Below are 25,193 nucleotides of genomic sequence, written 5' to 3'. Positions count from 1 at the left end.
ATTCTAAAATATACAGGAGTTTCACAAGTTTTCACTTTAGTGGTTTGTAAAACTTGTTAATTGTTCCGAAAACAGGTTGCTTTTCTCTAACTTTAAAGCAGCAACAAAATCCAAAACTATGGTCATGGATTTCTTAGAAGATATTACTAGGCAAAATTAGTGTTATACTGTATACAACAATTGCACAGCTAAAGCTGAGCTGCACTCTTCAGAATAAAATGAGTAAAATCATTTTGAAAAGCATTAAAAAAATGACCTCCTTCGTATTACTATTTTTCCAGCCATATCTCTATTTTATCTTCCCACAATTAGCATGTTGTTAGAATGAATTTTCCGTATTCTGTTCCATGTGATTCCAGCAAACAGGAGACAGGAAGATGGATATCAACCAACAGGCCAACTATTATCTATAAATCATAGATTTGTATCTCATATCTGTACTTGTTTGGACTATGCTAGAAATTATTCTTAAAATACTTAAGCTATATTATGCCTTTCACACACAAGCCTACACTCTGTTAATGCAATTTATATTTTTCTTGTTCTTAAAATTCATTGGTCCAAAGTACGTTATGATGCTGGTTGATGTGCTTTACTGCTGATGTTCTTTCTATTTTTTAGAAACATAAAAATAGCAAAAAATAAAATTCTCAAGCCACTGAAGGCAAATGATGTTTGTACTGCATGGCTAAGAGGGAAGAGCCATATTCAAAATGTCATCCTACTAATGTTACAGATGATGGTTTTCCTGGCTGCCTATAGATGTGTAAGGGGTACTGTTTGTTTACCAGGCCGCCATGACCCTATTACACAAGCCTGTCATCTATTGTGTGGCTAACAGTCTTTTAAATTGCAAATCTGATGCTCTTTAGGGGGCTTTAGGAAAAAAATTCTCACTTTCCACACCATCCTATTTCTCTTGATTTCTTGCCGGTTGTAAGTGGAAGTTGGGATGTGCTGAATTTGCACCAGGGGTGCAAATGCAGGCTCAATTATAAGCATAAAATTAGAGTCTGTTCACCATTAATCAGCCTGGCTAATTGCTATGCACCACCATTAACCATATGGTGTGAAAGACAGCTTGCTCTCCCCAAGATGAAATTTCTTCACTGCAGACATGAAATAGTGAGGGCCCTGGATTTTAAAATAGGTTGTTTTAGATATTTAATTTCTAAACAACTTTCTGCAGTGCTTTCTATCAAGGCTAACGGCACAATAAAACTTTGTGTTTATGTCACAAGAGAGGTATATTTATAGTATGTTGGAGCTACAGATGAAGGAGACACAGAGAATTTAGATCGACAGGAAAGGGCTTGGGATGATTCTGTTTTGTTGTCATCAAAGAAAAAAGAAAAATAAAAAAATAAACACCAGGCAATTGTGTATTAGGTGGCTACAAATTTTAAAAAAATCAGTTTTGTTCTGTTGAGAGGGTAACCCTATTGCATGAGCTGTCTCAAGGACTTACTGCCATGAGATTGTTATTATTGTCTCTCTTTGAGACAAAACCCCTTTGACTTGATGGCATAGAACTCTTTCCATGGAATTCTGGGAGAGGTTCTGCATTTTTGTAAACTGGAATTTATTATACCAATCATCATTATTACATTTTGCTAATACTTGGTGATTAAGCTCTTAAAAAGTATGGTGGCCCCATGAAGGATTTTTAAAAGCAGGATTCATTCCACAAAGCATTTGATTATAAATGCATCTCCACATCCTGTGTTTAAAATGTGAATGGAAAATAGGAACTCTGCTTGGTAGGTGAGTCTAGTTCCCAGCCCCCCCAGGCAGGGCAAAGCAGATTTTCTCCCTTTCCAGTGAACAGGACAATTGCAGGGGATGGGTGCCGTATTTAGGAAGGCATTTTTTTCCCACTGTCAGTGCCTAACATTGTGGACCATGAGCTCCCAGGGCTAGCCTGGTCCCTTGATATGGCTTGTTCTTCCTTCCTCTTTGGCTGGTTTATTCTCATTTTTTCCTTCAGATTCCCACTTAAGCATCCCCGGTCGTTGGCCTGAACGAGGTCCCCTTATTATGCATTCCTGTGATATCCTGCGCTTTTCCTTCATAGCATGCAGCACATTGTAATTGTGTGTCCAAGGCCTGTCTTTCTTTGCTGGACTAAGAGATCCTTGAAGACAAAGAAGTTACCCAGTTTTCCTCTCTGCTTTAGTTGCCCATGTGTGAAATGGGGAGAAACTATTGCTTCTCTCATAGGGTGGTTGTTAAGATTAAATGCTGTAATCCCGATAAATGCTTATCATGGTACCTGACACATAGTAAGTGCCGAATGTCTATTGTCATTATTAATAGTAGCAGCAGTAGTATCAGTATTGATATTAATAGAAGCAGTGGAAGTAGTGGGAGCAGTAGTAGCAACATCTGCAGTGCCTAGTTAAGTACCTGGCACAGAGTTGCTCAAAGGGAAAGATGGTAAGAGAATATTGAAAGGAAGGGAAGTGTCTACTAAAATGTTAACATGCTTTGTTCATTCTAGGTGTGCTGTTAAGTATATTTTCATTCATTATTTTAGCACGTGCTATGTGCAAAGCACAGTGGAATGAAGAGCCAAAGAGGACTGGCCCCTATAGTAGGAGAGCTGACAGGTTAGCCTGGGAGAATGAGACCCATAAAACAGATAACTAGACAGCACTGTAGAAAGGGTAGACAGGGATAAGAGGGGAGGCCAAGGACCACAGCTGCTCAGAGAAAGGAGGACATACTTGCCGGTGGGTTTTAGCTGCAGGGATTGGGAGGAAGGTGAGACAGGACCTGGATTTTAGAGGGTGCATGAAGGAGCGTTTTGGTCCATTTGTTGGCAGTTCAGGCAGGATTTCTCTGGGGAGAGGTCTGCAGATGGTGGGCCTTTGGCCTGGAGCTGGGCAGAGAGTCAGGGCGAAGGATAACCAACTTCTGAGGTCTTTTCTCAAAGGTGCAAGGTAAAGCTATGGGCTTACATGGGATTGACAAGGATGGGTGAATAGAAAGAGAAGAGGCCATGGATACGTTCTTGGGCAACCATCTTATTTAGTGTGTTCGAGAATTAGGAAAAAGAACCTTGAGCATACAGAGCCTAGAAATAAAAGGAGGGTGTTTCAAAGACAGGGAGCCATCCATGTAGTAAGTGTAGGGAGATCCAGATAAACTTGAATACTGAGAAAAGCACCAGAAAGTCACTGGTGAACTTCAAGAGAAGACATTCAAGTTGGCGCTGAGGCCCAGAAGCCAGCTTTTATGGGGTTCAGGTGGCAAGGAGTGACGGCAACTCTGGCAAGGGGACAGCTGGACAGTGAAGAAACCAACTCAAGAGAAAAGAAGGAGTGTGTCTTTTTTTAAAGAATGGAAAAACTTATGTTGGTTAACTGAGGGAAAGAATGAGCTTATTACTATTAATCAGACTATTCAGATAACTCATATATCTCATTCTCTAGCCACTTTGGCTAAATGGGTAAGATAATCTTGCTTTTTGTTGTAAAGCTTAGAGATGGAGCTGTTGCTTTCCTCCACTTGAGAGAGCCTCTACTTATGGGAAGAAGTTCCATGTCCCTAAGATGAGGATCTGCAGGCCTCATGACCAGGAAACAAGTATATGTTTCTTGCCATGATTTATGAAGCCATGTGTCAGTGCACTAGAGAGATGCCACCTGTGTCATGCTGCTAAGGAAGAAACTCACAAGCTTGCTTTTCCCTGGACTAGCTTGTCTGAGGGATGCACGATCTTGCTGGGGAAAGGGCTGCTGTTTTGGGTCCACAGTGTACGTAGGACACCAGGTGCTGGGTCCCCACTCCAGTGATGGGCCACATTGCTCTCCTGCCACTTGGGTTGCAGGTTGCGAAGGGATGTGAAGTAGTGGGAATCCAGCTCTGTGACAAAGCAAATGAGGAGACTCCGAGCCCCCTGACAGATTCCTGCTTTAGGAAGCAAATGCCAGGTCTGTGCCTGGTGCAGTGCCTGACAAACACAGTAGGAGTCTAAAGAACAGCATTTGAAGGGATGAAGATCCATCAGTCACACAATAATGAGGACATGATTAGCACTGTAATTTCTTCTGTTAACCTGGTAACTTTTCCCTTGAAGTGCTTTTGCATCTGTTGTTCCATGTACTGTACTGTTTCAGCCCAAGACCTCTCCTGCCTTAAACACAAGTGAATCTGTTCTCCCTTCATTCTGTCCTCTTGCTTAATGCCTGCCTTGTGTAGAGTGGTGGTTGGTACCCACCTTTCTCAGTCCTTCTGAGTTCAGTAGAGGGACATAGGGAGCAGTTCAGCTTGGAGAAGGGAGGACAGAGAAGGCAAGAAAGACCATCACAGGGAAGGAAGACAGGTCCTTGCTCTGCTTGGCTCTGGGCTAGAACTAGGGAGCTTCAGGGGCTTAGATGCCAGCTCAGCCTAAAGGAAGACCTTCCTTCCCCAATTTGCAGTTGATTTTTAGTCTTTTAATAAGAAAATAATATTACAATACAAAGCAGAAGACTGCAGGAGTACAGAAACAAAATATATATCCTCTATACTTCCCCACTTATTCCACTCCTTATAGGCTATTTCTTTGAAGTTTCTAGTCATTCATTCAAAAAATACTTCCAGAGGGCCTACTGTGCGCTGCAGTCTGTTCTAGTTGCTGGGGACTCAGGGATGAACAGAACAGTCTAAGGCCCTTGTACTCAAAGACAGACAATAAATAAGAAGACAAATATAAAATATAATGTGATGAGTGCTAGGAAGAAAAGTGAAGCAGGATGAGGGGCTAGAGAGCTCTGGGGGTAGTCAGGGAAGGGCTTTTGCAGGCTGTCACTTTGTGCAGAAATTTGAGTGAAGTGAGGGTATGAACTGGCTTGTGAAACTATTTGTCTCTTCCCCTCACTCCCTCCCTCTCTCTCAGTCTTTCCTTTTTTTCTCCTAGAAGTAGGACCATACCGTACATACTATTCTGCAGCTTGGCTTTCTCAGGTCATAATATGATGTAGACTTCTTTCCGTGATGGTGTGTACAAACCCACCTTCGTTCTTTTTAATGCTGCACACAGTTCCATATTTACATGTATATATGTACACACACATATATGTATATGTGTATATGAATATATTTTAAAAGTGGGCTTAAACTGTAGACACTGTTTTGTTGCCACCCCAGACGCAGAGCAGAGCCCAAGAATCCCGTTTTGGGGGTGATGACTATGTGATGCAGTGACATGACTTGAGAGGCAGGAAACCTGTTGGGCTATTTTTCATACTTTGTATAAGGTTTTGTAAATGATAAATGACCTCCAGCCCTTTAGTCTGTTTTCCTTTCTTCATTATCCCTATTTTATTCCTATTCTATTAGTCCTTCTACACTTCTGTTCTTCGCATCTGCTTTTTTCCCTGGGTCCCTTGGGGGCACAGCAGAGAGGGGTTGTTCTCACTTAGGCTGTGCTTCGATTCAGCTGGCTGCACTCCAGGGCATTTTTATTTTAAGGGGATGAAGAGAGTGCTTAAGGCACAGGGCAAATCTCAGGCCTAGTGTGGCCCTTGCTTGGGGAGGTGGTCTGGCGTATGGGGTGGGGTGGAGGTGAACGTTCCTTTCCTCAGCAGTGTCTGCTCAGAGGGTCAGCTTGGCTTCCTCTATCTGCTACCTTCCTGTTTTCTTGGATTGTGTTTTCCCCAGTACATTACATTCATTCATGAAGTCATCCAATCCACCAACCAATATTTGAGCTTCTCTATTCTGTCCCAGGCCTTATGCTACTCATTAGGTAAATAAAATTGACAGTGTGTTCCTTTATGAAGCATATGAGTTAGTAGGGGAGGGGGTGGGAGGAGACAGTGACAAAAAAATATGCAAATATATATGTAAGTATATAATTTGCTTTGTGTTTCATGCCCTGAAAGGAAAAACCAGAGGAACCTATCAAGTGTCAGGGCCAGCTTCTCTGAGGAAGGAAGGAGCCTAGAGGCTGAGGCCCAAAGAGGGGGTAGAGGCTGGCTAACTAGGCAGGGCTTGGATGAGGAGCGGTCCAGGCCCGGAGGCCTGCCCGGACCTGGGCCTGAGGTCAGACTGAGCGTGGCCCATTAGAGAGATTGAAATTGGCCAGTGAGGCTGCAGCTTGGCAAGTTGGAGGAGAGTGACAGGAGACTGGGAGGTGGTCTGGCCATAGATGTATTCTCAGTGCGGTGGGAAGCCATTAAAAGGTCTTGGGCGGTGAAGTTACACAGTCCAATTGACATTTTGAAAAGATCACTCTGGCTGTCATGGGGGGTGAAGAGTAGAGACAGAGAGACCAGGTGGGAGGCCACTGCAGGAGTTAAAGCGAGAAGTGAAAGCGACTTGGATGAGGGTGATGACAGCGAGGAGGGAGAGAATCAGGTTGTCTTGAGATGTAGATTCTAGTCTGAAATTATCATCAGGTGAGTTGGAAGAGTCCCTGGAAGGCATTCAGTCCAGGCAGGACAATGGTGAGGGTTTGACCAATGGGGATTTGCCCAGTCGCTGTTTTGAAAAAGAAAGGAACAAATGGAAAATAGAAAGGAGAAATAGGCCTTCCCATGCATTGCTTTTATCCCTGGGTAAAGACCTGGGCTCTGTCCATGGGCTGCTTTTGGAGACCTGAGCCCTCACACTTAGGGGTGGGTACCACAATCGCCCCATTTTACACCTGAGGAAACTAAGACCCCAGGAGGTGGAATACCTTGCTCCAGCTGCCACAAGCCGCTCGGATTCCAGAGTCGGTGTGCTTAACCACTGTGCTCTTCTGGCAAAGCCCTTGAGATGTAGGTGCAAGGGAGTAGAGTTCAGGGAGGATGGAGTTTAGTTTGTAAATTATTATTATTATTATTTTTTGTATGCATTTCAACGACTATACTTCTCATTCCCTTGTTTCTTCATTTTAGGTATTGGGATCCTTTGGGCTTTCTATCCTCAAGGTACTAGTATAGCAGAACTCAGGCCTGGAGGAAATAGTTTCCTCTGAATCAGAAAAGGAAAGGCTCTTAAGGGAGTGGCATGGTTTTTAGCTGGGGTTTTGACAAAGGAGATACAATTCTTGCTGTTGTTTTCTGAAGATACGAGAAGCAAATAGAATGAGCACCAAATATGGAAGCTGATTCTCTTTTCAGAGATATAGTTACAGCCAAAAGAGAGACTTCCTAACTTTGCTGAAAGACTCCCTGTGCAGGCGTAATATTTCTGGGTCCTGAAAATGAAGTTCAGTGTTTGTTTCTCTCTAGCAGCCTTCTAAATTTAGGCTCTATGATTCACTAAGTCGAATGAGTCTGTGTGTATGTTTGTGTGTGTGCATGCGTGCTTGTGTAAGCGAGAGGGAGAAAAGTGCATATTTTATTTGTGGTGCAAGGCAATGTATAATGCTTGGATAACTCCCTCACCTCCTTGACTGATCAAATACGTGCTTTTATAGTGTGCCCTTGGGTATAGACTGGCCAGTGGACACATTTCTTATTTGCAAACAAGTCTCAGATGGACGGATTTCCATTGACCATGGGTAGTTTTCAAAAACCCTAATTTTTTCACTTTTTAGAAGCATCTCAGTTTAAGAAAAAACTGTCAACTTTAAGGTCACACGTGGGGTGGGATTTTGATAGTAGGTGCTTTTCTTGCCCACGTCTGCCTTTTCTCTGACCTAATAAAGAGCGTCCATTGTCAGGCTTTTGCCAGGCTTTGGAGCAACTGTCCTAAATGCTTCCAGGAAACTTGCACAGTGGCCAGAGCAGGGCACAAAAGCCAGAGGATGTGTGGATCTCTGTTTTCTTTTATCTTGCCTCTTTGTCTTAATTATTGTGTTGTACTTTTATTCTTACATTCTGAACATGGTTCAAAAGCAAACAGTTATAGTTTTAGGATTTGGGGAAGGTTGTGGTTGAAGGAAACGTCTCCCATAAAAGAGGAAGGAGAAGAAAAAGGAATCCATTTAATACAAAATGACTGGAGGGGGAGAAATCACTCATACCTCATTATTGACGCGTTCCACACAATTAGTGTGATCTTGAGGGAAGAGTGTTTAAGCCACCCACAACCCTGAATATTCTCATTGGGTAGATGTAATAATAATGCATTTCACAGTGAACTCTTCCAGTCCTGCGGGCAGTGATGGGAAGACCCCATCTTAGGGCTGTCAGTCCTCGCTCCGTGGGAGTCCCTCTCCCTCCCTCCTTTGTGCAGGGAGAGGTTAATCCTGGCCATTAACCCATAGGTGACCCAAATAGAACGTTCTGTCTCAGGGATCCGTTGATTGCCAGGTATGGCTTTGTGGTAATTCTAGCGTTTGCAACCCAGCAATTTGAACCTTCTGTCTGCCTAAATGATGATTTTACATGGTAATGGTTGTACTAAATCCTCTTGCTTTTGCTCCATAGCCGCTGTTGTGACAAGAAAAGCTGTGGCAACCGAAATGAGACTCCCTCAGATCCAGTGATAATTGACAGGTAGGGACCGCTCTACTTTCTCTCGGTTCTTTTTCCTCATTATAATGAAACACCTGCCTTGCGCGGCTCATGGGTGAGGGTTAGGAAGGCATGTGGCCGAAATTTGCCTGTTGGTCATGACTTCAGCTGCGCCGAGCTATTGCGATTCCTGGGAAAGCCATATGGAATGTTCTTTGGAGGCCTGTTTTCTTGGATTGCTCCAGTTTTGTGTCTGATTCACGCTCCTAAAGGCATATTTTCTTCTTTCTTGACTTTCTGTGGCTCAATCCTCGCGCTGTGCCAGGAAGCTTCAGAAATAAAATAATAATAGTTTGTGATTTATGAAATGTGGTTGGGTGCTTATAAATATTTAACTTTTATTTGAAAAATGTTTGAATCATTATCACTTTTAGCTACAGTAGTTCTGTTGGACGCAATCCATCTACATTTTAAGGTTTTATTTATGCATAAAAGCAGTTTTAAAGAGATCTGTGAACCAGGATTTTCTACAGTAATTTCCCGTGTTTGATTGTAGCTCATGCTGCCTTGTAGCTGATTAATTTATCCTGCTTGTCTTAATTATTGTGTTTTTAAACAGATCCATATTACTAATCTGACATGACCAAGTAAATCACTGTAGAACAATAAATCTGTTTTAGTTGTTCGGCGCAATTTTGAGTCAGTGTGTGCACAGATTATGCAAAGTTGCATTCCAAATATTCGTTTTACATTTTAATTATTGAAATTCATTGTATGGAAACATGTATGATAAACCATTTGTTACATAGCATTACTCATTGGGAGTTAAATGGCCTGGAAGGTTTATAGATACTGTCAGTTGTCAGCTAGGACAAGAGCTAGCACCCTCCGTTAGCTGGAAGAGTCTTACAGGTAAGACTGACTGATCCCTCATTGAGGAAATCAACAGCTGAACAAAAGTCCCTTTTGGGGTTTGGTAATAATGATTTTTGACACCTCCCCCCTGCCCCGCCCACCCATCTGTCTTTCCAATTCTTTACTTTTTGGAGGCTTGCTCTGTCATTTTTCAGTTGACTGAAAAAGTGTTTGCTTTATTGTAATTTGTGACAAAACATTGGTTGTTGATTTTGACTTATGTGATTCTTCAGGCTTAAACCCAATTTTGATTGCCAAGTAGCTTTATAAAACTTACATTTCAATCAGATATTTTAACTAAATATCTTTCACTAATACTCACCAAAGACATATATCTTTGCTTGATACGTGAGGATTAATATCTTTGATTCAAAGTTAAAAACATCAATGGTTTAGTGTGTAATGAAGTTGTGTGCTGCCTATGGAATTAGCATAGCATGTTTATCTACAAAAGCAGACATGCCATTATGTAATTTCTTTTTTCTGCAATGGCAGATAAATCTTTAAATGAATAAGATAAAAAATAAATATAACCTTTATGTTGTTTGTTTCACTTAAATACCTCTCTTCAAAATGCCATTTGTTATTTTAAGCAGATTTTACTCTTCTATCAAAAAGAAAGTGTTCTGATCAAAGGACCAGCCCAAATATTCCCCCAAACTTTGAAACTATCAACATTCGGTTCTGCCACACAGTTTCTTTTGGTTCAGATGATGACAAGAACCTTACTTTGCCATCCGCAATGAAAACACTTTTTTTTGCTTTTGAATGGGTTAAGCTTTTAAGTTCTTCGTTTGGTTTTAAGCCGTGACTCTGATATAGAAGGTTGATATGACTGTGGTTTGAATAACATTTGATTTTGACCTGTTTCTGTGGGTTGCGATGGCATAAGAAACTTGACTCAGCAGTGCTGTAATTAGCCCGGCCCGTGTTTTTGAAACAGGATTGTGTTACCTGGATTGCATTAGTGTGGCTTCTATTGTTGCCGCCTTGCATCTGTCCCAGTAGGGTACTTAAAACCTTTCCTTGGCTGGGGTAGTTCAAACAATTTAGGCAAAGTAAGTATGCACTTTATACTGTCGGTGGCTTTAGAGATATTACTCATGACATTTATCCTTTTCATTTTTTCTTTTTTGGTTTGACAAAGTAGAAAACGGTGTTAGCCAATCTTGGTCTCTTAAGAGAGGAGTACTTGAAAAACGGCTGAAACCCAGGGTATCTGCATGAGTCCCGACATATGTTTATTTGCTGGCTGTTGCCACTGTCTCCCATGAACCGTCTTTTCAAGCAGTGATGCCAGCTGATATGCACAACCCCATTTAGCTATTTTTATTTGCATCTGAGTTTTCAGAATTTATTTGTCCTTCAGTCTGCCAAAGGTTTTAAAAGCTCCAGTCCTGTCTGTGCTGATATGTGAAACTTCCATTTTTAACAACAAGCGAAGAGAATAACAACAGGAAAAGAACTTACACAAGGAAGGGCAAAATAGAAAAGATTTTTCAATTCCATAAAATTGCTGCAAAGGAAAAAAAAATGATGACAACCGTGTTTGAATTTCATAGTTTCCAATTTGATTCTGTATTACCGATTGCATAATATCTGTGTTACGTGCTTAGGGTTTGATTTGCTTTCAGATTTATGGATGCGAATCCCTGCATATTTTGTAAAAATAGGTTATGGGGCCTGCATTCAGTAGCAATAGTAACTGTTTTTACAAGATGCATACAATGTGCAATTATAGAGCTGAGGGTAGAGGCAATCCTTGTGTTAGGATTTAGCATAGGTTTAACATGCAGTCACCTTTTGGGCACCAATGATTTTTAGTTCCCTTTGCTTGTCCTTCAGATTTTGGAAGAACAGTGCTATTTTTATCAGTCAAAAGACTTTTAGCAGTGGTTATTCAGGAAAACTATTTATAGGATTGATAGAAGAGGCTTTCTGGTCATACGGCAATGGTACAGGGTAAGCTATTTCTGTGTTAAATTTTGGCTGTATTTTTTGCTGCCGGTGATTTGGGGACATCAGGTCGGCATACTGTATCAAAAAAGTGGAATTAACAAAATCAGCAGTTATATACTGTGATTTAGAAAATGTGTTTCTACTTTCTTCTTTCATAATAACGTGTGACAAAGTAAGAAAAATACGACCCCAACTCTTTTTACGATTGTGACAATTTGTCAAGTCACTTCAAACAAGTTTGGAGGAAAATTTCTGTAAATGTACAAAGTGGGCATCTGGAGTTGACTGCCAGGTTGTATTTCTGCCTAATGCCAAATGGCTTGATTGAGAATTATAAAAAACCAGGCTGTGCCCGATGATCTAGATATCTGGGCTGTGTAGACATGGGAAAAGTCAAATGTGTTATGTTTAATAGCTGATGACCAGGAACTAATAACAGCAAATTTCATTATCGTTGAGGTAAAGGGCTATGTGTGGTAATTATTGTTAAAGTAAAAAGCAAAAAATGACTTGCAGTTATTGGATTAAGGTGGAGATTGATTTAACATATTCATATAGCAACTCATATTTGAATTTAAAAGGTTTGCAATAAAATTCATGTTTAGAAATTGAATAAATTGTAGTTTTATTAAAACATTGGATATCCTTGTGTCCTAACCTTTTTCCTTGGAGTTATCTTAGTTCAATAAATAAAACCTCATTAGGCTATTCCCATTTCAACGAGTTTATTAAATTTTGCAGGAGTAATTAGCATAAGCTGGGCTAATTTTTCTGGAAGACTAATGAGGGAGGTTCTTAATTAGGTTTACTTTGTAAGAATCAGAAAAGATGATAATGACAAAAGTCACATAGGGTAGTCTGAATTGGGAACCCAGTTTTTCTGAATTCATAAAAAAACTTCCATTTTCTATGTGGAAACTTATTTATAAATGCTTGAACTGAATATATTAAGTGTACAGACTGTTATTCCTTATCTAGTTAGTTAGGATTACTGTGCATTCTAGATTTGCTTCACAAAACTCTTTATTTTCCTTTGAGCAATGACATGGATGAATACAGATGGTCTTACAAAAACATTTCTTTCTCCGAAGTATGCTATAGGATTCCTTTCCCATAGAGCCCTAAAGTTTCCGGCCAGATTTGTGTCACTTATTTCTAGTAGGGCAGGATAGGGGATGGCTCAATACTTGTTTGTTTGTTTGTTTGTTTTTTCAATTTAAGATCAGTGTGATTGATGAAATAGTTGGATCACTAAATAAAGGGAGAACATAAGAGCCCAATTCTTCATTTCTTTGTGCTGTGGATCATGAGAGTTGACAAGTGGACTGTTTTCTTTTAATAGATAGAAATAATAAAGGATGAAATTCCTCCTCAAGTTATCTTCTCCTGTCTTGTGTGAATTTAGACATAGTCCTTTCGGGATATAATGTGGCCTGAGTAACTGGCGAGTTTTGGGTCCCTCACGGCCAATATTAAAAACATGGATTTTTAAAGCCTGCCAACTAATATCCCTCTAAAGATTTTGGGTTTGCTTATTGCAGCTTTAACAGATTTGTCTTTCTTTTCCATTTATAGGAATCTCTGTATCTACATTTGAGATGTAAGCCCTGACATGCAACATTTAAAAAAAATACATGAATTTTGTAACATGAAGAATTTAGCCTGTTCGGAATTAGCTCTTCAGGCCACACTTACCCAAGGGTCTCCTAAAAAGAACAAAAGAAGTGTATATTTGTTTTTTTCTAGGATTTTCTAAAGATCTTTCACAACTAGATCACTTTCACTTAGGTGACACTAAACGGGTTTTCTTTATGATTGTTGTCTGAAATAGAATGTTCAGGAGTGAAAATATTGGAATGGCCATTTTACCTGTTGATTTACGTCAGGGTTGTTCAGAGAAACAATTTTATTTAAGATCCATTCTTCATCTAAGAGGTTTAAATGCTGTGATAGGACTTTTCAGAAAAGCGCAGTGTTGTCTTATCACCAAGCTAATTTCTTGATTAAATCGATCCTGATGTGTTTATGTAACATATATGTTCATTTGTATAATAGGAAAACAATAGTAAAACTTTAGAATTAGAATATAATTGAGTTTTTTTTAAAACATTGAGCAGGGTGGGCTATATTCTAATTCCTAGATCTACAATCCTAAGATGGTGAAGGCATCAGTTTCCCTCGACAGTAAATGATTTCCCTGTCCTTTATAATCAAACTTAAATCCAAAAATTCACTAAAAATTTTCCTTTATTTTCTGTAAAAAATGTCCTCAACTAACATGAACATAAACATACTTTTATTAAAGTTGCAGATGAGGCTTTTAGAGTTTCATGGCTTTATTTCATTGACCTTTCAACTCATTATTTTGGTCTTCATCAGTTTTTAGAAGGACCAACCACTAAACATGATCAGTCTCTAAGGTACACAAACAGCTATCTGGGTCTCAAGGAACCAGAGGTATCAATGCATTTCTCAGATTTCTGATACGCCTTTTATATTGCCTGATTTCCTAACTTTGAATGCTCCATTAAAATAAAAGGAGGAGGCATTCACCCTTTAAAATTGCTGCAGGCAGGATAATTGCTGTCCTCTTGGTTGGTTTGAGAGGTTTATGTTTTTCCAAAAGTGAAAAGCCAGCGCTGACACTGAGCGTGAATTTATGGTTGTTTATTAATCCTACCGTATTTAAACATTTGTTTTCTCAGTGGGAATTCATATGTGATTATTAGCGTTGAGACTTATGTGAGAGACTATCATTCTAAATTTTATCACATATCAGATAATACCGTTCTGAATGTGAGATTAGCCTGTACACTTGTGTGCAGTTTGCTACTGTGATAAGAAAATAACGAATGCAAAAAAAATAAAGAAAATAATGAATACAATCAGCTAATAGCAGTCTATATTCCATTTGCTATCAGCTGTTCCCAAATACACAACCAGAATACGTTCAAATGGATTGCAAATATGCTGACAATATATCATAATGCAAAGTACTTTTACATGGTATAATACTACTGCAGACACCGTATAATGAACAACAGTGGTTTTCCTGTAAAGGAAATAATGGCAGCAACTTCCAAGAAATGTATTTAACGGAGCTTCAGAGAATCAGCAGTGCATATGTGTAACTGGCCTGGGTGTCAGCCCATGGTGTGGGTTTAAAATCCCCTGTCATCATAACTTTGTTTTTGTAACAGTTCTGGAAAAATACAGAAAAGCACTACAAACTCCTCTGTGTGTCATCTAACAACTTTGCACAGTTTGTGATGAGAATATATTATTATATTAAATATGCTTTTACTTTTCTAAAATAAATTGCTTAGAATGGGGAAAAAAACCCAAATCCCTTCCCAAATGCAACTCTCCATTGATAAATTTTACTTGTTTTTCCTTACTTCAAGCACCTGACCAAACTCTTTAATAAAAATTGACCAGATTTTAAAAACTCTGTTTAGAGGCTCACGCATATAAAGAGATGGCATTTTGGTCTTTTTAATTTGCATCAGGTATTATCTGAAATAGACCATTAATTTTTCCTTCTCTCTCCTCCCACCATCTCATCCCTCCCTTTACAAACCGTGTAATTGTATACCATCCGGGACAATATAAAAGTGACCTAAATACTCCAATTGCAATCAGTGAAATATGGTGAACAGTACAGGTTTGTCTTTGGTTGCTTGCTGCCTTTAAAGGTGTGTGTAGATGGAGATAAATCTCCCTCGCAAACTCTTTCTCCAGTTACAAGCCTTTGTGCAGAGGTAAATGAAGGTTTTAACGTTACAGTACTTACTGTAATAGAATTTTAATTGCCTTAACCCTACTAACGTGTGAAGCTGAGTGTGTGTGTGTGTGTGTGTGTGTGTGTGTGTGTGTGTGTGTGTGTGTATTTTTCATGAGGAGGGGAATCAAGCCAAAAAAAAACCCTGCATATTTTTCATGGGGGGAGAGGGGGTCACATGTGGTAAATGATGCAAACTTAATGAAACTGGTTCTGGGGAAGAGAATGCCATTGGTGTTTCATCCATGTAATGTATATTCCACTTTCAGTGGGAACAGAGTGATCCTCAGTGTGCTTTGGGGATTTTTATTTTTGAAGGTGAAGTGCTTGGTTCCAGGTCCAAACTTGCCTCCAAACCCTACTTGGAAAGATGTAACTAGACAAGCTGGCAAATTATATAGCTTGATCCCACACAATAACCTCTAAAATGGCACTCGGTAACTATACCATCCTGCTAACTGTTTGAGGCACAATAGTTTTGTAATATAATATAAAGTAATAGTGTTAGCCAACACATCTTTAATAAGATATTGTTCGTGCCTTTGCCATATGCTACAGAGCAGCCTCTCACTCGGTGGGCCTTTTGATTCCTCTCAATAAGATTATTTCAAATACTCTAATCCTGAATCATTGACATGAATACAAAAGCCTAGTGACATCTAATAGATGCCTCTTAGCTTTGCTTTTCCTCTTGTTCCTTTCCTTTTTCTTCTCTTTTTACCTGACAAAAAGCTTATAGACACTTGGGCTCTGTCTCTCAGTAGCAGCATGGGGGGGCTCCTCATGAGATATAAAGGAGGAAAAAGGACTGACAGAGGCCCGATAAGCTACAGAGTGAAGGGCCATAGATTAAAAGTAAATGCCAGTAAATCCTACCCTGTACACTTAACTTGTCCTTTTATTGTTTTCTTTAACACTTTCCATTCCAGGAGAGGGAAAAAAGAGAAAATAATAATCACATTGCACGTGTGCATTTTTAATCTGGACATGGTCACTATATGTATCGTATAGTGTTTTGGCAAGATTCTCAAATTTTGGTTCATGTCAACGTTATGGTGGTTTAAAAAAATGCCCCTTTAATCAATATCAAGACTCCCTCAAGAACTTTTTTTTTTGCTCATTTTCTGCTTGATTGACCAAATATTGATACTCTCTACGTCTGGTGGGGCAGTGGGTGAGTAGGTCAGAAGAGCCCTTCTGTAGGATATGAACACTCATCATGGCATTTCCAGGTTGAAATAACTTTTTCTTTTCTTTTTATTTATTTATTTATTTTTATTTTATTCATTTATTTAATTTTTGGTTGCATTGGGCCTTCACTGATGCACACGGGTTTTCTCTAATTGCTGAGAGCTGGGGCTACTCTTTGTTGCGGTGTGTGGGCTTCTCATTGCGGTGGCTCCTCTTGTTGCAGAGCACGGGCTCTAGGCGCGCGGGCTCAGTAGTTGTGGCTCGTGGGCTCTAGAACGCAGGCTCAGTAGTTGTGGCGCACGGGCTTAGTTGCTCCGTGACATGTGGGATCTTCCCGGACCAGGGCTCGACCCTGTGTCCCCTGCATTGGCAGGCGGATGCTTAACCACGGCGCCACCAGGGAAGCCCTTTCTTTTCTTTTTTAATCAATGAATTGGAAATGATCAAAATGAAAGATCAGGATATCTTGTTCCATGATGGTAGCTGCTGCTTTTTTGTGTGACCTTGCTCCCTGCTGTGCCCCAAGCGTTGCCTCTGCTGGACGGTGCCTTCTACACAGGCTGGAGGTGAGACTGAGGCAGCAGAGTGCAGGCAGACAACTTGGCTAATGGTCAGAGGCTGTTTGCCCTCCACCTTCCCAAAGCAACCATGATTTGACTAAAGCTTTTTTTTTTTTTTCTGTCTAAAGATCAGACTATCATGCTACTTGCAATTTATTTATCATTGTTCAGTAGAACAATAACTTCCCCCTATTTTGAATATGCTTTCCATTCATTAGTATTCTGATCTGTTAGTAGTATCTTAAGGCATCATTTTTGATAGTCTTGGGTGCACTATTGGTTGAAGTCCCCTCACAAAAGGAAAAGTTAGTCTGAAGAACCCTGGACCTGTGTCAGGTTTGGTTCCTCTCACATGTACACAGACAAACACACACACACACACACACACACACACACACGTTACAAAGACAAAAACAAAGATGAAAAATGAGATGTCTCTTTTTTATTTATTAGGAAGTTTTTTAGAAAAGAAAGTTGGTTAAGAGTTATCTTTGAAGCTATTACAATGTTGAAAACTTGTATTTGCTACACGGTCTTTTTTTCTTAAAGCCAGATTCTAATCTCAGGTGTATGGCGTACATCTCAGAATATCTTTCAAAAAATTGAGTACTTCTTTCTGCGGCTATAGGAGTAGGAATGTCCTCTTCTGGCCATCCGGCATGTTTTCTTGAAGACCAGCGTCTGAATCCTGGCCTATGAGCACCTTAAAACAAAACAAACAAAATGCCTGACCATTGTGAATTTAATAGTAACTTACATCTGAATGGAACTTGCAAAGTTATTGGTGACCTTTAAGGTGTAGTATTTCAGAGAATTCTCTTCACACAAATGTTAGGGCACAAATTAACTCCATTTTACACATATGTAAACTGAGGCACACAGCTGAAGGAACTTTTTTAGTGACAAAGCAAGTGATTAGAAAATCGGTGTCCTAGCTCTCAGCCTAATCTTTTTCCTTCTCAATTGCGCACCTGAAATAAAATACTGTTTTCAGTATTTCATGTAGCCTCATTTATTTTTCTTGGTATCCACATTTCATCCTTTGCATGAATCAATCTAAACCTTTTTACCTAAACAGTTTCCTTAGTAGATCTGGCACTTAACTTCTGGGATTAAAAATAATAGTAATAATATAACATAAATTGTTGTACCCATTGCTAGAGCAATATTTGAGTTCTTGTGTCCTCATTTAATTTGATGAGTAAACCATTGTGTGTTTCACTAGGGGAAAAAACAGGCACTAATCCAAAGAGAAACCTGGGAAAAGGCAGAGTATAATGGAAAAGGCCTAGAATTTGGAGTCCATTGGCAGAAAATCAAATCCCTCCACTATTAATTCCCAATACCTGAGCCTCATGGGGTTCAGTTTTTTTCATCTTTGAAATGGGAAAATCATCTCAATTTTGAAGAATTGTGTGGGTTAAAATACCTAGCACAGAGTTCGGCACATATTAGGTGCTTGAAATCAGGCAGCTCTTGCAATCTGAACATGATATATTCCATATGGATTGTTATTCTTAATGTGATGATTGCCATGGTGCTTTCTTTTTTTTTTTTTAATTCTTTATTTTATTTATTTATTTTTGGCTGTGTTGGGTCTTCATTTCTGTGCGAGGGCTTTCTCCAGTTGCGGCAAGCAGGGGCCACTCTTCATCGCGGTGCGCGGGCCTCTCACTCTCGTGGCCTCTCTTGTTGCGGAGCACAGGCTCCAGACGCACAGGCTCAGTAATTGTGGCTCACGGGCCCAGTTGCTCCGCGGCATGTGGGATCCTCCCAGACCAGGGCTCGAACCTGTGTCCCCTGCATTGGCAGGCAGATTCTCAACCACTGCGCCACCAGGCAAGCCGCCATGGTACTTTCTAATAAGCAAAATTACCTTACTGAAGTTTATCATGGTGACTAAGTCCTCTTGGTGAGGAGTTACTCATTTTTTTTTTCTTTCCACAAATATTTATTTAGCGTCTACTATATGCCATGCACTGTCTTCAGGGTTGGGGATATAACAGTGAATAAGACACTCATGGTTCCTTCCCTCATGGAGCTTTTAGTGCCTCAGAGTTAAAAAAAAAAAACTGGAATAGTAAGTGTAGAAAAGAATATATTGATTTTTTTTAAAAACATAGGAGAATGTTATTTCAGATAGATAGAGATCATGGTGCAGAGGAAAAATATCCCTGGGTTCAAAGTTGCCTGTTAGCTCTTACTCAGTGGTATTGAACTTGGGCAAACTCCGTGGTTTTATTGCACTCCTCTGAGGCAGTCTACACATTGGTTAAGACCACAGGCTGTGGAGTCAGACTGCCTGGGATCAAATCTGAGCTCTGCCCGTGTTAACTTCGGGCTGCGGTCAGATCGCCTCACTTCTTTAAGCGCCAGTTTCTTCATCTGTAAGACCGGGATAGGAGTAGTAGTTCCTACTTTATAGGGTTGTGGTGAGGAATAAGTAGATAATGCATGGAGAGCACTTAGCACAATGCCTGGCACATAAATCACATTCAATAGAAGGTGGCTGTTATTTTTTTTAAAAAGGGCTGGAATGAAAAGATCTCTAAGATGCTTTCCAGCTGTGAAATTCTGATTTGAGTTCCCTCTGGTATTGCTGAGGCTGATAAACTCTTTAGGAGGTAGACTGTAAACCCCAGAGGGCAGTGGTTTGCGTGTATTGGTTGCTGCTGTATCCCCAGCACTGAGCACATTTGCCTCACTGCTGTGTAGCAGGTGCTTAGAGTATGTTTTTGTGAAATGAAAGAATGGAACTAGAAATGGAGTTGTTGAATCTGGTGGTCTCATCTCTCTGCCTAAAGACAGGCTTGTTATAACTACACAATAAAGTGAAAAGGCACTGCCATTAAAGAATGTTGAGAAACAGATAATGTAAGATAAAATATTAAATTTGTTACACTTAAAAATGTTAATCTTCACACGATTACCATGCAAATCCTCTCATTGCCTGTTTAATTGATCAAGTAAATCACAGAGCAGACAAGTGAAAAACCCTGCTGTTGACATTCGCACAAAGCACGTTTTCAAGAATATATTCTGTTAACTAGTATGGCTGTTACACACGATAATGTGAATTTAACACACACACGCGCACACACACACACACACACACACAGTATCCTTTGCAAGCAAGCAGATTTCAGAGAGTTTGGGGGGAAAGCTTTATTTTTGTATAGCAACTTGGTAATCTCCCATTATTATATCAAATGTGAAATCAGTGTTAGGTAACATATGTTTCAGCAGTGCCTTTGTTTTATATAACGTTAGAAGACTTAAGAGTTCACTGTTTTTTCTTTCAGGCAGGTATAATATTGATGTGCTACTCTGGTGATTGAAGGGTTAATGAATCTCCCCCCTCCCTCCAACCCCCCGTCCCCCACCCCAATCCCATCATGTGCCTGGTTGACTCTGAAAGAAGGGGCTTGAAGTTGCCCACAGGGCATCCCTTTTCCCAGCCTTCTCCAAGGCCACCTGGGCAGATGGGAGCTTGCCTCCTGTCCTTAGGACACAAAATCCAATCAGGCGCTGTGTCTGCTGGTCTCCCTGACCTGTGTGCGAGCTGGGAAGAGGGGGAAGAAGCAGAGGCCATTCACTGTTTGATAGGCTGCATCTTTGTGGCTTTGGGGGCTCCTGCGCATTCTTGAGGAAGGAAGTTCTCCCTTATTTTCAAGATAAGGTGTCATTCATGAGAGCAACGTGCTGAACTAATCAGGTTAATTGGGAGGCCTCGGATTGTCCTCGTTGAGCCCCTCTCTTCTTCCTGTTAAAGGCAGATAGTGCAGACAGATAGATTACACATATTTTAGTTTTCCCCAAGCCCATGAAATCTGTAGTCGTTCGGGGAATGTAGCTTCAGTCGAGTGTCATTCAGGCTATCAGGCTGTCGGAGCATGGGTTCTTACAGAGCAGAGCAGCACAGTATTAAAACACAAAAAATAAGCTCTTCAAAGGTCTGATATCTTTTTTGTTTTCTCTTAATGTTGAAATAATGTCAATGTTTCAGATCAGCCGGAATGACTATTTGTTCTAGAATCCAGATGGATTCCTCCCCGACTATTTTACTTAAGATTGAAACTTTAAAAAAAATCTCATCGTGATATGCCATCATTGACAAGGAGTTTCTCCGGCTGTGTTTCGATTCTTCGGCGTCCAAGCCGGACACTGGGGGCTGTGGCCCTGACTAATGGCATCTCAGCCTCCCCTTGGAGCTGCAGCATGGAGAGAAAAGAGAGCTGCTTCCACCGAATTCCGTGAAGGGCGGGGATCCCTCCTCCTCCTTCTCCACTCCAGATGATTTGTCATAGTTTAATTTTAAACACTGTCATTGACTATTCTTTCTTTCAATCCCACCTCTTTCCTCCTTTTTTTTTTTTCTTGGAAGTTCCAGGAATGACTTTAATTATCTCCACAATCAAATTCTCATTGCTGCCTCTGTGAAAGTGTGTAGTCATAGATGGCAGGGATTATTTTCTTTAGCACTTGGGGATAGAGAAACCGGTTGTTTCAAAATGAGAACCAGCTGCTTCCACAGAGCCCTATTTAATGGGGAGCCACTTTGTACACAAACCTTCACTCAGGTCGGTCATTACACCAAGCCCCAAATCAGCAGTGTTTGGTGTATCACCCTTTATTAAATGTCGACAGAGGAGTGATTTAGCCAATAAGATAATAATAATAATAATTTTTTAAAAAACACACCCCACGTCTTTAATTTGCTTCTGCCGAACAAACACTTGGATTTAGAAGGAGTACATCTCAAACTTCCTCCTGTGGTAATTATACTGTATACTAGTTTACCACTTCTCATAGATGCCGTGTGTGTGTGTGTGTGTGTGTGTGTGTGTGTGTGTGTGTGTGTGTAACTTTAACTCTCTCTAAATCTAGAAAATAAAATTAAGCCCCTCTTTCAACATAATCTTTCATCTGACAAGCACAGTAGATAGATGAAAGGTAGATAGCCAAGTTGTGGGTCCCATTAATAGAACCAATTGGAGGGCAGAGATAACCGCTATTATCAAACATCTTTTATGCCATCCTGTAAAATAACGATGAGGGTGATATACCATATATATTTTGCTGTCTTTCTAGCTTGTAGAAATTGGTTTGTTGTCATACCATGTTAATCTCTAGCAGCACCAGATTCGATTTGAAATAAGGAAAGTACTTTCACAGTTAACTGTACAAAATACTTTTGAAGCATACAAAGAAGGGAAAAAAAAGCATAAAAGACACATAAAACCACAGTAGATATTCACTTATGGGAATGATTTGTTTTTGAACCTGGGTTGCATTTTTATAAGATAACCTAATTTTGGGGATACAACATTTATTAAATCAGGGTTTGAAGGATTAAAAAAAAGAGCAGCTTCATAAAGGCTTTTAAAAATCTAGTTTAACCAAATTTTGTCTTACAAAAGTGAGAGATTACTTTGCATTATTAATAAAAATATATGGCTACTTTAAAAAAATTATAACATGCTTTTAAAATTTTTTACATTGACATTAACACAATAAAATAATGTGAAGAAAGGATAAAAATTTAGAAATTTATTCTCACAGGGAGTTTGATCCGTAAGCTGAACACTGATATATGTGCTTTTACTTGTTTTATTTTTAGGATTTCCATATTGAAACATGGTTTGTGGAAAATCTTACCTAACGATTTTTTTGTTTCTTTGTTTACCAACTACTTTGATTATGTAATATCCCCTTAGTTCAAACTGTAATTCTATTGTGTATTTCCTCTATCTGTATTTTTAAAAAATTCTGTGGGTTTTTTAATATAAAAAACAAATAACTGTTATATTTCCAGTCACTCAAATTTGAACTGAATTTTACTTCCTGTTTCAAAGGTCAGGGCAGGCTGACCTCAACAGCAGTGTGGAGGCTGCTGAATTATTCATATCATTGACTTTGTGTCAGCTTCCACATTTGTGGAGAGGGATGTTTTATTCATTTATCTCATTTAGGGTTCTTCTCTGCACCTGTTTCTACCATTAAGTACCCTGTAATTTGCATTTGATGCTAATTTAGTTTCATATCAGCCTGGTCCCCCCTTGTTAATTTAATTTTCTAAGACCCTTTTCATTACAGTAGAACTGTTTTCCTCTTTAAAGCAAACATCTATACAAGTAATTGTATAAACTGCCTTTTAAATAATATCTTTTAGAAGATTCCATCGTTTAATTCCTTAATTCCTATAATTAGCCATGGTTTGATTAATGTTTCAAAGGGTTAAATTAAAATGCAAAATTACTCAAATGCATGCTTGAATAATTTCTTATATACAGTAGTGTTAGTGTTTCGGTACTCTTCCTGATAATTCTCAGAACAGTACGTCTTAACAGCAGTAATTTTCTTTATTTAGAGTTCTGTTTAGTTTACTAATAGTAGTTTCTTTCAGATCACGGTGTTCTCAACATTTCTTGTGAGGTGTTAGTTTTTTCTTTCATCAAATTGCTGATAGACAGTGGCTTAAAAATGTTCCTGAAACATTAATAATGACATACCCCAGATAATCAGGGTGGAATTAGCTCTGATTCCTTGACATGTCATGGAAGTCTGGTATACTGAATTTCAGGAAACTGTGTTACATTTCATGTCTGTTTCTCCTTTTCCCAAGTCTTTTTATTTCTGTCTGCTGCTCAGAGAAGATTGCCCGGGAATGGCTCAGTTTCCCAGACACGGTGGTTTTAGCAAGCTTTTGTTTGTATCTACAAGTACCCACTGGGCTTCATTTGCCACCTAGGTATTGTAGAAATTAGACGTAAGTTGTTTGAGGGGGGCTGACTGAAATGGCGGCTACTGTGGTCAGAGTGGCCATGTTCTTTGAGTGTCCATTGGGGATTTGGAGGTCATATAAGCCAGGCATGCAGCCCCGCCAGTCTAGGAAGAAGAAAATTTACCTCAGTCCTTTCCATGTAACTGTTTGTAAGATCCTTGACACAACATGGCAGTATTCCTTATAGGCTCCCTTAGAGGTGGGAATTTAAAACGGGGTATGAATTACGAAATCAAATTCTAAGGTACACGGAAATGGCACAGAAGGAAAATTTGTGACAGGGGCTGAATGTTACTAAGAAATTAGCCCAAGCTCTACAGTGGCCCTTCACTAATCCACTGGGTTGGATTAGTTTTATCTCTTGCTGATATTCTCCGGGGATGCCAAACGGTGTAGATGCTTTGGGTTCCAGGAGGATTTCAGGTCTATTGAAACTGGAGTTTGAAGGTGGCTTCTTTTGTTCTCTCAGTTATAAATGATTCCGGGGACTCCCACAAACAACTTTGTAATTTGTGGAAAAGTGAAAGGGAATCTCGGTTTTCTAGTAGACAGCTTCATCTGTCTGGTTTCAAGAAGGTCTGTGGGTAGACTATTTCCCAAGCGTCCCCTTCAGTTGGGGACATGTCGGGTATGCACCACCACTATGAATTTTTTGCATCCTATGGTGTATTAAGCTTGCTTTATGTTCTGCTGATGGGCCTAAGATAACGTGAGAATTTCCAGCAATGAAATGCAGGATCTTTATTCATTAGCAAAACATGTAGTTACTGACTCCCTCCCCTTTCACCTGCCCCGTTTAGATATCCTTTGTAGTTTGGGCAAGTCTGTGAGCTCCACCAGAAATGTCTCCTTGAGGTTTGATTAAACAGCCGGGTTTAAAAACAATAAGGAATATTTGCAGAGCTCTTAAGATGGCAGGCAAGGTTTTCCCACCCAACTCTGGCTGATGCTGGGAATTCTACTGTTAGAGCCTCATCCTTTTAGCTAAGATCTTTTGATCTTTACTAAGACATATATAACTTTGGGAAGGCTAACACTTTAACTCTATCACTCATTTACCTCCCTGAGGGAATGAAAGAAAAATTTTACATGGGTTTGGCTGTTTTCAGTTTACGTTCCTACTCTTTGGCCTACATCATTTTAGTTCCCATGGCAACCCTGTGAGATAAGCAGGGGGTTTTGTACCCATTTCCTGGAGATGGAGAATGAATAGTTTAGCTTCATCAAGCTAATCAATAAGCTACCCAGGTCTCAAGGGCAGGTCTTCTGAGGAATCCAGGTTGTTGTAGGAAGAGACGAGATTTCTATCTGAGCTGAATGAACTCTCAGAGATTACAGTCCAGTCCCTTCATTTTACAGATGAGAAAGCTGGGGGCAAGAGAAGCTCAGTAACATTGCCCAGAGATCTAATTAGCCTCAGAGCCAGGACCTTAAGCCAAGTCCCTGGCTCTGATTCCAGTGGCTTTTCTGCTACTACCCTGGGCCATCTGGGTCCTGCTCTGCTCTCCATTTCACCTTGTGGGAGATCAGCCTCAGGGAAGTGTATAAGTTGTATTTTCTGGGTTTGGGTCCAAGGAAACCTGTGAGCTCGGTATCTCCAACAAGGCCCAGCATGGCGCACCACACAT

At 40.0% G+C, this 25,193-nt stretch overlaps 1 protein-coding gene across 11 annotated transcripts in view; it reads left to right on the top strand.

The window, feature by feature from the left end:
- EBF1 (EBF transcription factor 1) overlaps positions 1-25,193 on the top strand; it is a 398,013-nt gene that overhangs the window by 21,409 nt on the left and 351,411 nt on the right. For all 11 annotated transcript variants that reach the window (XM_068536302.1, XM_068536303.1, XM_068536304.1 and 8 more), the window contains one exon: positions 8,349-8,417. In XM_068536302.1, the coding sequence (XP_068392403.1) occupies positions 8,349-8,417 (69 nt within the window). The remainder of the gene's footprint in view (positions 1-8,348; positions 8,418-25,193) is intronic.

Source organism: Eschrichtius robustus, chromosome 2, assembly GCF_028021215.1.
Source record: "Eschrichtius robustus isolate mEscRob2 chromosome 2, mEscRob2.pri, whole genome shotgun sequence".
Lineage (NCBI taxonomy): Eukaryota > Metazoa > Chordata > Mammalia > Artiodactyla > Eschrichtiidae > Eschrichtius > Eschrichtius robustus.
This window is presented reverse-complemented; position numbering and strand designations above follow the sequence as displayed.